Source organism: Ipomoea nil, unplaced genomic scaffold, assembly GCF_001879475.1.
Source record: "Ipomoea nil cultivar Tokyo-kokei standard unplaced genomic scaffold, Asagao_1.1 scaffold2144, whole genome shotgun sequence".
Lineage (NCBI taxonomy): Eukaryota > Viridiplantae > Streptophyta > Magnoliopsida > Solanales > Convolvulaceae > Ipomoea > Ipomoea nil.
The window spans coordinates 820,852-836,202 of record NW_017618572.1 but is presented as its reverse complement, the minus strand read 5'-3'; the positions used below and the strand labels follow the sequence as shown (position 1 = coordinate 836,202).

General features: G+C 35.7%; 1 protein-coding gene across 1 annotated transcript; it reads right to left on the bottom strand.

The window, feature by feature from the left end:
• Positions 1-2,620: 2,620 nt before the first annotated feature.
• Positions 2,621-10,295, bottom strand: LOC109148824 (zinc finger CCCH domain-containing protein 31-like). Its single transcript, XM_019296568.1, has 3 exons — positions 10,024-10,295; positions 9,419-9,476; positions 2,621-3,584 (listed from the first exon to the last, which is right to left on the bottom strand). Exons 1-3 carry the CDS (start codon positions 10,103-10,105, stop codon positions 2,846-2,848), a joined length of 879 nt encoding a protein of 292 aa, XP_019152113.1. The 5' UTR covers positions 10,106-10,295; the 3' UTR covers positions 2,621-2,845.
• Positions 10,296-15,351: the final 5,056 nt, after the last annotated feature.

Sequence of the window (15,351 nt, the reverse complement as noted above, 5' to 3'; positions counted from 1 at the left end):
CAATATAAAAATTCTTTATATTCAAATTTATTAATTGATTATATTCGCTACATTGTCCTTATAATGTCATAATTCAGTAAAAAAAAAAATTATTCATTATCAATAAATTAATTAAGAGAAATATTTTCATTAGTTATATTGTCTTTATTTTTCTCAAATGTAAAAATTTTTACATTCAAATTCATCAATTGATTATATTCACTACATTGTCTATTATCTTTTTTGTGCACTATTTTTCTAATTAAATATCAAAGTTATAATAATAAGAGCCCAAGAGAGTTAGGCCTATAATGGGTAGAAAAAATGGCGGTTAATTTTTTTAATCAAATGAATAGCTCAGATTGATCTGATTTTAATTTTTCCTTAAGATTTCCTAATTTATCCTTAATGAATATGATTTTCCGTTAAATATTATCTTTTCCGTTAATTTTTGTTAGTTCACCGTTAACTTACTCATTGATTTCAATAAGAAAGGTCTTAGGTTCGAATCTCATTCCAATCACAGTTGGCATAATTAGTACTCTATTTTACTCTTATTAAATTAAATACTCCGTAATAATTTAGTAGCTACAACAAAAAATAATACATATGCTTTCTTTAATTTAGTATTATGTGTCTACAATGTCTTTATTCAAAAAAAATTATTTATTATCTATAAATTAAATAAAAGAAATAATCTCATTAGTTATATTGTATTTATTTTTCTCCAGTATAAAAATTCTTTACATTCAAATTCATCCATTGATTATATTCGCTACATTGTCCCTACAATGGTTTATTTAAAAAAAAATTATTCATTATCAATAAATTAATTAAGAGAAATAATTTTATTAGTTATATTGTCTTTATATTTCTCCAATGTAAAAATTCTTTACATTCAAATTCATCAATTGATTATATTCACTACATTGTCTATTATCTTTTTTTTTTGTGCACTATTTTTTAATTAAAGATCAAAGTTATAATACAAAATAATGTTATATATTTATTTACCAAGTATTTTATTAATACCATGAAAAAATTAAAAAATATATATAATTAATAAAGCCAATCATATTAACTACTTTGAGGGATTTGTTGACAAAGAGAGTACTCAAATCACACAACAAATTGAAGTGAGAACTACCTCGCAGTGTCCTTGTTTGACAATCAGCAGTTAGCTGTTAGCGTTAGCGGATTATATTAGCGAATTTGACCAGCGAATTATATCAATGGTTGGTAAAAATATATTTGAAAAAATTAGTTTTTTAGATTAACATGTAAAATGAGCTAAGGGTATACATATAATAATAATAATAATAATAATAATAATAATAATAATAATAATAATTGTTTTAAAAAAATAAAAAATAAAAAAATTTAATTAAGTCAGTCATATTAACTACTTGGGGGATTTTTTGACAACAAGAGTATTCAAATCACATAACAAATTGAAGTGGGAAACTATCTCGCAATGTCCTTGTTTGGCAATCAGCAATTAGCTCTTCAATATTAGTATATATTTAATATTTTATGCCATAATTTTTATTTTCTCTCCGTTATGTCCCGTATTTGGTTTCAACCAACCTATACAACTATTTTATTGACAATTATAATCAAACTTGACTATATTATCTTGCATTTGTAATCTTAGAATTACCTATTTAAATACGCAAATTTAACATTCAATTATCTATGCATGAACAATTCCAATATAATCTTGTCTTGATATACTTTAAAGTACTTATTTTAAAAAAAATAAAAATATTGGGCATTATCGCAATCGTGCAATGCGCGTAAAAAACTAGTTACATAATAAATGAGGATTTGTGCATGTGATCTCTAATCTTTAATGTAATATATTTATATTTATATTAAAAGACGAAAAGCCTCGAAACTGAAAATACAAAATAGTGTTTGCCCATTGGGCCATGGGCTGACATTACAAGTTTCAATGGATATTTGGATGTTATTACAAACTTAGATGGATTATCAATCGTTATACCCTACACCACGACGCGCGTATCACTGTGTGTTGCGTGCCTCCCAAATCGACGTTGTTTTGGGAGGCGCGGTAAAAAGTTGTTGTGAATATGTATATTTGTTCATACAGTTATGTATATTTTTTTTATACAATTATGTACATTCGAATCAAGAAATTTTTGTGTCTTTTTCATCCAAATTAAAAGTCAAAGATTGATTTTGGAAAATTACAATAGTCAGGACTATTGCTAGAATTAACTCTTGTTAAAATGATAGGGAGTAATTCTATATCATCTGACAGATTATTCGGTTGTAAAATTGAGCAAATCATAGAGAACTGAAAGGAAAATAGTTTTATAGCACTTAACCGCATGCCACATTAAGAATTTAAGATATTAATCTCAACAGATAGTATTTGAGAGAAGAGACCAAAATTTAAATCTTTGCAATGTAAAGGTTATGTACAAAGTGGATAAATCTCTTATGCGCAATCCGACTAGGATGTGTGAAAACTTTGGAGTTGGGAATTCAAACCTTTTCCCAAAAGAAATTTAAGATATTCAATATAAAAAATACTATCCATCATAATCATAATATAACTTAAACTAACAGCATAAAATAAAGAGGAAGAGAAGTGCAGGAGCAAGACAAACCGGCATCACACAACAAAATTACCCAGTACTAGAGAAATAGCAACGAAAAACAAAGATGAGTAGTCATATTTTAAATAGTCAAAAACCTAATGCAATTTTAACATTCCATCTATAATGAGATCAATCCCAGACAAAACAAAAATAAAAATAAAAATAACAAACTACAGCCACATGATTATGCACCAAAGTACTACACATGAAACAATAATCCTGAATTAAAACTCCAAAGCTCACATTCCACCGCCACGCAGCTCTTCGGCTCCATGTGCAAAGTGGCACCTATCACCAAAAGTGCATGAGCCTTTCACAAAATTGTCACAAAGTTTCGTTTTATAGTTGTTTGCTGGAGCAGAGCGTGGTCCTTTCATGGATTTTGCATTTGAACTGACTGTTGCTATAAGCTCCCGAACCATTTGACTGGCTTGCTGAATCTGGTCAATTGTACCTTCAAGTTCAATGTTCTTCAAGTTAGGATCAGATTCATTATCCCTTATTGAGAGCTTGGCTCCAGTCACACGGCATATCTGCTTTGAGTTTACACCACCTTTTCCGATTATGGCTCCAGACAGAGAAGCATCGATACTTATCTTAGCTGTGGCAGATGAACCAAAGCTTGCAGCTGCTCCAAGCCCGGCTTGACTTGGCTCAGGTCTACCAAACCTAGACGCATGACCCATTCCACGAGGGTCCTCATGAGCAGGAAGTGCTGACCTGCCAAGTTCCCACTCACCATGTGCAAAATGGCACTTGTCACCAAATTTGCAACCCTCAGCTGAGTTGTATTTGGTGCATAAACGAGTCTTAACACCTGTTGGAGATGGTGCATCTGGGAAAGACGGCATGGCCATAGAGTTTCTAGTAGCCACAGGCAGAGCAGGATTGTTGCCAAGCATTTGAGTCACAGATTTGAGCCCACCAGGCACATAATGCAAAAAGTGGCAGCTCTCTCCAAATTGGCATCCTGAGGTACTGCAAACCAAAAAATAAAAACTAGTGTGACATTGTGATTCCAAAAACCTGAACTGCATTTATGTTTTCCTGCAAAACCATAATGGCAGTATAATAACATCAAGAATCCAACATCAATGTATTACTTAAAAGATTTCTCATTGTATAAAAGCAATTACATTTTGGGTTCAGATGAAAATTATTCAATAGTTTAAAAGTGTAACAGAAATCATATAATCAAGAATTGCCATTCTCAAAAGATCTGTTGTGTAGGGTGTGCCATACTAACTACCAAAAGTTAAAATACTACAACAGGAATACTGTATTCAAAAATTTTGCTGAGAATTTGACTTCTAAGCCCAACAAAACAAGAGATCTTGAGCTGCAAAGACAAATTTTGCAAACAGCACATAATATTCAGCTTCATTCTCTGATTCTCATACATAGGGATTAGTCAATCTGAATATCACATAATTCCATTGATTCTACGGTTCCACAATTTCTACCTTAATGTGGTCATTCAAAGCTCCAGTTTACTAGAATAGATCATTCTACAGCAAGCAATTGAAGGACTTAAGACACCTTTACTCCAACTTACTCACAGAACATCAAAGTGTCATTTTGCCCAAACCTAGAATGGGAAATTACTTGCCTAACCAATATGATCTGTCCTTTCACACACACACACACAAATCCAACAGTAATTAGGTTACTCAATTCCTTACAACAAGGCACAGAGGGCCAGAGGATGATACCAAACAACAAAAGCTCTAATCACATGAACGGAACAAATATAAGTAGAACCCTTCAGTTACTTGAATGTCAGAGATAAGTTAGACAAAAATGTTAACGTATAACGAATCAATTTTAACAAGTGATATCACCACCACCAGTTAAGGGACCAAATGTTCCAGAGAGAGAGAGAGAGAGAGAGAAAGCAAATAACAAGGCCCATCTGGTCACTCAGAAACTCTCAGAATATTCCAAATTTCCAACTTGTCCAGCATTTTTTACAGTATATTTGTCGAACTTGCAATTCCCTATACATATCTCTCTAATGAAATATTATATCTTCCTTTCTTTAACCCTACCAAGAACTTCCAAAAATATGATCCATAAATAGCACTATCAATCAAACCTGTAAGAAACCTATATAGTACTCATACTCATGTAACTATCTCCTTGGCTGGTCAAAGGCAGGGGGCATAAACGGAACTCTTTATGATAGACATCATAAACATTTATCACATGGCATGTGTAAGAGTATGGACAAACACACACATAGATAAAGATAATGTGAGAGAATAAAACAATTCAGGAGAATTTTAGGAATTCTTTTAAAAATGTAATTATGTTTCCATTAAAGAATCTACATTTTTTACACATTTAAATAGGAACATATTGAGAAATTATTTGATGCACCATCGGTGTATATGAGCTATACAACGGCGGTGAACTAAATCATGCCACCTCATTAAATGTAAAGTTAACTAATCCCTTTTATGTAAATTATAATAATTCTTAATATAATATAATTATAATTATTTTATGTTACTAAAAATAATTATTATTCAGTCTTTAAATCTCTAAACAACGAACTGTCATATTCATTATACTACATTATATTTACAAACTCAACCAATTCAGACTAATTCCATCAGTGCAGCTATACCTCATTGACAAAGAAAGAGCAGTACAAAATAATTAGAATTCACCTTTAATTACCCAAGCGTATGAAATTACCCCTTAACACAGTCAGCACCTCACAAATGTGTTGCATACAATGAAAATGTTGAAACAAGGGCATCAAATATTTAACTTTTAGAATTCACAACACCACAAAGAATATCTGAACCAAGGCAGAAGAACAATGCAAACACCGGAAGAAGTAGAGACAATGTTATTAAAAATAAAATAAAAAAATTTCCGTTCTTCGCCGAGCTTTTTCAAAACCCAAAAATGGCGGAGGGAAAGTTAATTTATACTTCGTTTTAATTGAATATAATACGGAGTAATAATTATTTTTGGAAACATAAAATAATTATAATTTGCTTAAAAGGGTTTAGTTAAAATTGACTTTACATTTAATGAGGTGGCATGATTTAGTTCACCGCCGTTGTATAGCAACCTATACAACGACGGTGCATCAAATATTTTCTCAAACATATTACGGAGTATACATCTAGGTCATGTAGGAAATGATAATCATTAAAAAATTAAATAAAAATTACAAAAAAGGAAAAAGTTATCAAGAACTGAATCTAGAACATGTCAGCAGCCTGCTGTAGTATTTTTAGGGTTTTTCTTTTTTTTTTTTTTACAACCAACATATTCAGCAGAAAACACCACCATGACACAATTTCATCACTCAGCAAGCAAACAGGCATACAATGAATTTATCCTCAAACTAAAAGGACAAGGAAGCACAATTTTAATTTCAGGAAAGTTATAATAAGAATGTTTTCTCATACAAGTAGAAATTCAAAAATTAAATTTAAATTAAAACAGCAGTCTAGATGAACAAAAAACAGAAGATTCCAATAAGGGATAACAGGTCACACAGCATAATAATTCATTAACACTAGTACCATATAAGCATGATGCTGCTCTCTGCTAGAATTTTTTAAAGCCAATAGATAACTCCCATAAGAGACGAAGTTGCTTCACTAACCAAACACGGTATTCAGAATCTCAGTTTTCAATTTATAAGCATCTTATAACTTCAAGCAATCAAGCCCACCACTATTATGATGGCATCAACCTTCCACAAACACAGCCATATCATAAAAATAGCAATCCAAGTATCCAACACATCCACTGATCCACATATACAACTCACTTTTTAAACAATGGTGAAAGCCAAGTTAACGTCCAAATTATTCAACATCATATCAAAGAACACCATTTACACATTCATATCTCCAAATTTTACTTCGGCTTAATCACATTGGTCTGCCTGGTCATAAAAGCTTACCATGTAAAACCACCCATTTTAACCCACTTTCAAATGCCCAGTTCCTATAATATGAATCATAATTCAACACAAAACCAAACAACACCACGAGCACATTCATATCCTTCCAAATATTATTTCCAACATTAAGAATAATCTCATTGCAAAATTGTTCTCCCATTATTCACCACATTTACTCAAACCAAATGCAACTTGCATCCAATTTTCAACCATTCCAACATGATAAAGAACAAACCAAATCAACTTGACTTTAAAAAGTGACATCAAGAGAAGCCAATGTAAATGGCAGAAACAATCACAATCTTCAATAAAATGAAGGGTCAAGTCAGTAAGGTCTTCTGTGCATCATGACAGTATGAGGACATATATCAGCCTTTTCAACAACATTCCACCATTCATTATAAATAAAATAGCTCAAAAGTTGTCTTAAAATTGAAAAAGAACAAAGATTAACTTATTTTTTAAAAAAATGTCATCCAGTAATTCAATAATCAAACTATCAGGCAATCATTATATTGACTATAGCATTATTAGATACTCATTCAAACAGAAGAAACATATCCATAAGCAAAGCGCAAATGTGTCTCTACCTAATGTCAACTGTTATAAACTCTGAAAATGCTGAACATAACAATACCAGTTAGCCAGTTAAAGAAAAAGCTAGCAATGATTCACATAGCCTCCATGACCATTTTGATCGTCAATGACTTACCCCTTTACAGTTCTCCTAAATGGGCATATAAACAGAAAAATATCAAAAGATAGTACCTGAATCAATCTCTCAGTAAACTGTAGCATGTACCCTTCAATATGCCCAAAACACAGTCCAAATAAATTCCTCTATTATACTTCAATCCTGTAATGCGGGGGAAAGGCAAAGCTCAATACCCATGCCATATATTACTACAATATAGACATGACATAAAAAGGGAAACTTCTGCAGCTTATGTCAGCCAAATGAAAAAAAATAAAATCTAAGGAAACATTATGCAATCTCACTTCAGTATCCCTTTGCCTTCTGTTCTATTCCCACCATTAAATGTGTTTCAAATAAAATTCCTTTTTCAACTGCTACACATAATTGACTCATCCATTTACAAGTCACTCGGTTTCATCCTGAGCTTTACATCAAATTTCATGGTTCAATTTGGAATGCCTTTCGTTCATCAACCAACTTCACCAAAGACTTCAAAATTATATCACAGCACATCAACAACCAACATATAGGCTGAGCTTTATCCATCCAACTTAAAAGACGTTTGTTTCATCCATTTTAAGCACTGCACCTTTTAAATAGAGCTAAGCTTGAACTAGACAATTACCGCATGTGAGAATTTTATTCTACTTCCATATCAACCACTTACATGCCAGAAAAAGCACTGATATTCTTTGTATCATCATGTCCATCTAATAAAGAACTGAGAACTCACACCTTATTTTAATCTGTGAATCAACCCATACTTCACACCAAATATCAGGGTTGTGTAATCTATCTTTAATAAGGTCCATTGATAAATACACAATGAAGTATGAGAAAGCACCTATGACCACCAATATGCTTAAAATGCATAGCCACTACAAAAATGTGCCAAGATTCAGATAGAAGTGTTAAGCAGAATATCAAAATTATAGCTACTAATTTCCCATTTGGTAGGATATTAACTACATCGAGAGTCACAGAGAACAAATAAAGCAAATGTTTAGTTCATAACCAAACATTAGCAACTAGATGATGCCAATAACACTACAATTCAGATGATATCATAATATTATCATCATTCGAAAAAGCATGCTAACTGGATAGGTTAGGATTTGAAATTAATTGATCTGGTTTCTAAATTCAATGCATTTAGCCCCAAATCAGATAAACCAAATTTACAAAACTTGATACCAGGAAAAAAAAAATCAATATTCTAGAGCACAGGCAACCAGGTTTCCTCAGCTTTAATGTCTCTAATTTACACTGATATTTTTACACTTTATTTAATCAATATTCTTGATAATTTACACTTTACGCAGACAAATTTCTCTAATGTCTGCCCCACATTAATGAATAACCAGTGAAACACAAGCCTCACATAGTGACAATAGTATCCACTTTCCCCCAAAAAAGTTTATTTTAGGGTTCCTCCATCTTACTATGTCTTCTACAATGCACTTATTGCTCTACAAGCGTGGTATGCAAAGCATAACACGTCCAAGAGCACAATGTCTTAAGAAATGCACACTAGACTTGACATATAAGTTATGTTTTTGATTTGAGAATGTTTAATGTTAGACAGATAACGGCCCTAAGATATACAATGCAACCTAAGCAGCATAAAGACAAACCATCTCAGACAAGGAAGATTGCAATATATAGTACTGGCAAATAGAAAGAAGTCAAATCCATGAAGCTTCAAAGGGAAAAGCATCAACTAATAACTACCATTCAAACAACCAATTGCATCTCTTAACCTTGGTTTTATCATGTAGTAATAAGCAGAATAGTCTCACCAATATGACTTGCCAATTAGATGCAAATTCGCATTGCATTTATTTGCCAATTGTGCAAGAGTAATGCATAAATTTTATACTTGCTTAAGTGAAAGCAGGTGGAGTATTCAGCCCAGTGAACAGCTTTTGAATTATATCCGAGCAAGTAGTTAATTCAACTTTAGTCACAACATCAGCCCACTTTCAAGTTTCAACAGTCGTTTTAAAATAAACGACAAGTATGCCTGTTTCACAACCTTCTTTGACCAATTCATTAGTAAAAACCAAATAAAGAGGATTAAGTTGCACTGGATACATGAAACATTCTTCACTAAAATTACATAACATTATGAATAAATGTAAATTGGATTTAAAGCATTCATTTTAGATAGGTTAAGATTAGAACCTGAAAAACTTTGTGCATGGCTTTGATTTGCTCCCTATACCACTTGAATACTCTGATTCTGTTGCAGAACATTAACCATTTTTTCAGTCAATGTTTTAGTGAAGTGTTACTATATGAAATTTAAAATATCAGAAAAGACACAATATTGTTCCCAGTCATGTCCCTTAACTCCCTTTATAGAGCATTCTTTTGCTACTTGCTAATCCTAAGTACAGTTTAACTCCATTAAGGTACAGGAAAATTTCTTCTGGTACAATTGGTCAAGGCTTTAGTTTCCTAAGACACAGGTACAAACAAAACCAGAACGCAACTACCATAGATCCCAAAAAAAAAAACATAGAAAAATATAATATTTTAAAAGCACGACCAATTAACCAAATCGAACACACTTGGAAAGCCACTAAACAGTCAGAAACCAACTCAGGCCAGTGAAAGAAGAAGAAAACTCAAGGTTTCGAAACATCAGAAAAAAAAGAATCAATTTCCAGCGTTCAAAAGGATGAGCTAATCTCAATATTTGACAACACAAGGAGAAAGTACACGTTATGAAGCCAATTAGTTCTACGGGAGATAATAAATACAGAGAGCAGAGAAATAAAGCAGACCTTGTCTGGATTTCTTGTAGCCGCCATTGCCGTTCAAGCCGGCGTCGAATCTTCCTCTCTTCCGAGCTCCTCCGAACTCCATTGCGAAAGAAATTAGTTGTAGGGTTGAAGATTCGGAGGAGAGAAAGTAGAGAGTTGTAGAGAGAGAATGGTGGCGTCGAAGAGAAGAAAGAGAAGGCCGGAAGAGAAGAGTATATCGGAACCCTAGGTTCGAGAGGAAGGATTGGATAATATAGTGGGCGCTGAGGTTCGTAAATTTTTATTCCGGAAAGAAAAAGAAATAGAAATATAAAATAGAAAGGAAAGGCAGTGTAATATAATCGCGTAATCACGTGCTCTCGAAGTGGCGTTGCATCTAGTCATCTAGATTCCAGAGTTTGCACGGTCAAAGCCTAGTCGGACCGATTTTAGTTAATTGCAGTTTTCGTCATTTCATCATTGTTTTTTTTTTTTTTTTTTTTTTTTTCAATGACCTATATGGGCTATATGCAATGACTATGTCATTTATTAATAATCATTTATTGAGAAATATACTAGGGCTAAGAAATAATAATGGGGAATTCACTGAAATTAGATTTTTGTTTTTTAAATACTTGTGGACAAAGATATTTTTTTTTTTTGAAAATTTTCTGCGGTGCTTCATTAGAAAAATGCTGAAATAATGTCTGGTGGGTGAGTATCCCAGTACATAGTATCAGGTTGCTGATAAGCCGTAGTGGCTAAAGCATGAGCTAAATAATTGTCCGATCTAGAAATATAATTAAAAGAACATGAGTGAAAATAAACGGCAATTTGCCTGCAGCTATCAATGGCATAGCCAACGTAAGAGCGAAACGCAGTGGTTGATGATGTAAGGTAGCGTTGTAGTGTCAAACAATCCGTGTAGATCTCAATATTCTGTTCACCTCGATCCTTTAGCCATGATAAAACTTCCTTACACGCCAAAGCCTCAGCCATAAGTGGTGACGTACAGGCCGGTAGCGGCGCGGTTAGTGCCGAGATATAGGCTCCATCTCCATCTAATAAAACGGCCCCTACAGTTGCATTCCCTGTCTCGTGTAGATATCCCGCATCGACCCTGCATCTTCTCACTGGCGGCACAGAGGATCCGGCGGCGTCGGCAGCACCGCGGCCGGCGGTGGGACTCGCCTGGGCAGCGTGGCGGTTTTCTGTCGGCAGCGTAGCAGTAGCAGTGGCAGCCACGGCTGGGCGGGACTGAGTCCATGCGGTCTTGGCTGCCGCTGCGGCTCTGAGTAGGGACCCCGGGCGTGGTAAAAACGCCTCCCAAACTGCACCATTTCGAGCTTTCCAAATATTGTATAGAATTGATGCTGCATATAACATTCCATCAGAATCTAAAATATTTAGAAGTTCCCCAAACCAAACATGAAAAATATCCGTGACAATATTGGGGATTGTAAGGTTGGATTGATCCCAAATGTTTCTTGCAAAATCACACAAGACTAATGCATGCATTGTATTCTCATGTGATATCCCACACATAGCACAATATGGGTTCACCTCCACCCTCTTTAAAAGCAAGTTCGTAGTTGTAGGCAAAATATCACAAATAGCTCTCCAAAGGAACATTTTCCACTTTGGTGGAATTTTTAGTCCCCATAAAGCTAACCAATTAGTAAAGGGGCCTTGATTATTCTCATAATCTCCCACCAATCGTCTGTACCCGCTTTTCACAGAATATAATCCTCTCGGGTCCCCGTACCAATACCATGCATCATTATAATCCCGGGATACAGGTACTCTCATAATTCTCTCGACATCCGTAGGTTGAAATAAATCTGATAAAATTTCATTATCCCATGTACCAGTTTGTTGATCTATTAGCCCCACTACTCTGGCCTCTCGTAACTGTATAGGCATCTCTGTTTGTATCATAGGGTCCTGGTCATCCAGTAACCATGGATGGGTCCATATAGATGTAGTTTCCCCATTCCCAATTCTTCGTCTGACCCCACTACAAATTATGCTCTTTGATGCCATTATACTCCGCCAACAAAAACTGGGATTATTTCCTACCTGCGCATCAAAGAAAGTATCCCTGGGAAAATATCGGCTTTTGTAAACACGAGCTACTAAGGAATCAGGCTTAGTGAGCATTCGCCATGCCTGTTTCCCCAACATAGCTAGATTAAATGCACGTAGGTCCTTAAAACCCAATCCACCATACTTCTTAGGAACACATAGCTTGTCCCAAGCCTTCCAGTGAACTCGGTTGTCCGTCCCAGAACCCCACCAATATCTATTCATCGTTCTTTCTATAGCCGTGCATACTGATATAGGTAGCAAAAAAACACTCATTGAGAAGGTAGGCATAGATTGTGCCACACTTTTCAACAGTATTTCTTTCCCTGCCTGAGACAATAGCCTTTTATTCCACGACCCAATTCTTTGGCGTATTTTATCCTCAATATATGCAAAAGCTGCCTTTTTATTCCTACCCACAAACGAAGGTAGACCCAAATACTTGCCAAAGTTTGGTGCCTGCTCCACCCCCAAAACTTGGGCCACACTTTTCCTATCCACATTACTCATATTCCTGCTATAACAAATACTCGACTTGTGGTAGTTAACCACCTGTCCCGATAGATCCTCATATACAGTCAGGCATTTCTTTATCTCATTAGCCTCTTCCACATTAGCCTTAAAGAATAAAAGGCTATCGTCCGCAAAAAACAAATGAGAAATCTGAGGGGCACCTCTTGCTACCCTACATCCATGAATTAATCCCGCTCTGTTAGCCTGTTGTAGTAACAACGAGAGTCCCTCTGCACAGATAATAAACAAATATGGGGATAGCGGGTCTCCCTGTCTCAAACCACGCGTGGGTATTATTGGGTCACTCCTTGAGCCATTTATCAGAATACTATAGGAGACTGTGGTCACACATTTCATAATCAAATCAACCCATCTATCATGGAAACCCAATGCCATCATCATATTACGGAGAAAAGGCCACTCCATTCGATCATACGCCTTAGCCATATCCAGCTTAAGTGCACCCCAGCCCCTCAATCCACACTGTTTTCGATTCAGAAAGTGCCCCACTTCTGCAGCTAATAGAATATTATCTGTTATCAATCTATCTGGGATAAAAGCACTCTGTGTCTCAGATATTATTCCTTCCATCAAAGGCTTCATTCTATTAGCCATCATTTTAGCTATTATTCTGTAAATGACATTGCTAAGTGCTATAGGGCGCAAATCAGTTACTAACTCTGGATTACTCTTTTTAGGGATCAACACAATATCTGTCTCATTCAAGCCAGACGAGAGGTCACCTGATTCAAGACAGTTTAGCACAAAACTCGCAACATCCCCTCCTACCACATCCCAGAAATGCTGATAAAAACCCGGATTCATTCCATCCGGTCCCGGTGCTTTATCCGGATACATTGCAAACAATGCATCCTTTACTTCCTCCAGATTAAATGGCCGTAATAGTGAGTCATTCTGCGCCTGTGATACCCTGGGTTCTATCCCCCCAAAAAAATCATCTCCAGTTCCCGGATCCCCAGAGCTGAAAATATTCTTAAAATAGTCCAGAATGATATCTCTCATGGGATCCCCTTCCAACCAATCCCCATTGTCATTCATTAATCTAAGTAAAGTATTCTTTTTCTTTCGGTGAGAGGCATACCTGTGAAAGAATTTGGTATTGGCGTCAGCTTCCTTGAGCCAGTGCTGCTTGGCTCTCTGCCTCCAGTATGCATCCTCCTGGGCCTCAGTGCGACTCAGAAGTTGCTCTATTCGCTGAAACTCGACAAGAGAGGCCGAGTCAGTGCATCCTCTCAAACGTTGTTGATCCCGTTTCAGCTGCACAATCTGTTTCCCATACTTATGGAACCGATCCCCACCCCATCGTGTTAACCGGTTTCCACAGTATTGAACACAACCCTGTAAACCCTGCCCTCTCCCTTCCTGCCACGCCTGCTCCACCACACCCCTACATCCCTCATCATATAACCATGCCATCTCAAACCTAAAACCCCTTCTTCTAACCCCATCCCTCCCTACCTCCTCCTGAACTGTGAAAAAAATGGCTGAATGATCTGACTTCCTGGTTCTCAAATTCATAACCTTTACATGGGGAATTATATTGCGCCACTCGTTCGTTACTAGGACCTTATCAAGTCTCTCCTCAATCCAGTTTGCAGTCCCTTTCCCCTTCTCCCAGGTATATGGGTATCCAATCATTGGCAACTGGGCCAATCCACAATCCTCAATCGTCTCCCCAAAACCTCGAAGAAGGCTATTCGGATGTGGATTTCCCCCTCTCTTCTCATACTGGTATAGCAAGTCATTAAAATCCCCCACCACCACCCACGGGAGATTCGATTTTGCCGCCAACATTCTCAACAAATCCCATGATTCAGCACGCCTATTACGGTCCGAATAACCATAGTAACACGTCATTCTCCAGGCCGGATTACCTGTCATAGTTACCTCAATATCAACGTAGTTTCTTGAGTAACTAAGGAGTCTCGCCGTATTATTCTTCTTCCACAATAACGCTAATCCACCACTCAAACCATCATTGTCAACATAAAATAAGCCTTCGAAACCGATCGTAACACGAAGACGCTCAGCATGATCTCGCGCTACCTTAGTTTCTATTAGAAATACAAAGTCGGGTTGCTTTTTGGACACCATGTCCACCACCTCTCGAACTGTCCGTGGATTACCCAAGCCACGGCAGTTCCAACTCAGCGTACTCATTAGCGTCGCCAAACAGTGATGATCACCGGAAAAAACGTAGGAAACCGTCGGAAACCTAGCAAACCCTAGGGGAGGAGAAAACTCTAGCAAACCCTAGAGAGAAATTGTGTAATACGTATTATGTGGACAAAGATATAAATGTTTTGAATTGTAACTTGTGTGTGTGTGTGTTTTTTTTTTTTTTTTTTTTTTTTGTGTTGACCAAATAAAAAACGCAAGTTGTAATAGAGTTTTGCTTTTTTTGAAACTTTTTTTAATGTAGAATACAAGAAATGTAAGTTCCAATTGAGTGCGACAATGTAAATACACTATATACAACTGAGACTTGAGTTTATGGTTTGTACTTGTGTACACCAAAAACATAAGTCGCACTTGCATTTTTATTTTAAAAAAGAAAAAGAAAAAAAAAAGATGGCTAAGGCAGTTGTGGAGAACACGTCATAGTCAAAAAATGGGAAACAATCACCCCAGAAGATTTGAAGATTGAGTAAAATGAAATTTTGGTGACAAACTGCTTATATATGATGAAGAATGTGGCGGACAATACAGTAGTGAAGAACAATCCTAGAGACGATGTTATCAAGCTAATCA

Excerpts from the sequence above, each read along its gene's own strand:
- LOC109148824 (XM_019296568.1), bottom strand. The coding sequence starts at position 10,105 with ATGGAGTTCGGAGGAGCTCGGAAGAGAGGAAGATTCGACGCCGGCTTG. Across the intron at positions 9,477-10,023 it reads CTACAAGAAATCCAGACAAG|AATCAGAGTATTCAAGTGGT; the intron begins GTCTGCTTTATT and ends GTTCTGCAACAG. Across the intron at positions 3,585-9,418 it reads CCATGCACAAAGTTTTTCAG|TACCTCAGGATGCCAATTTG; the intron begins GTTCTAATCTTA and ends TTTGGTTTGCAG.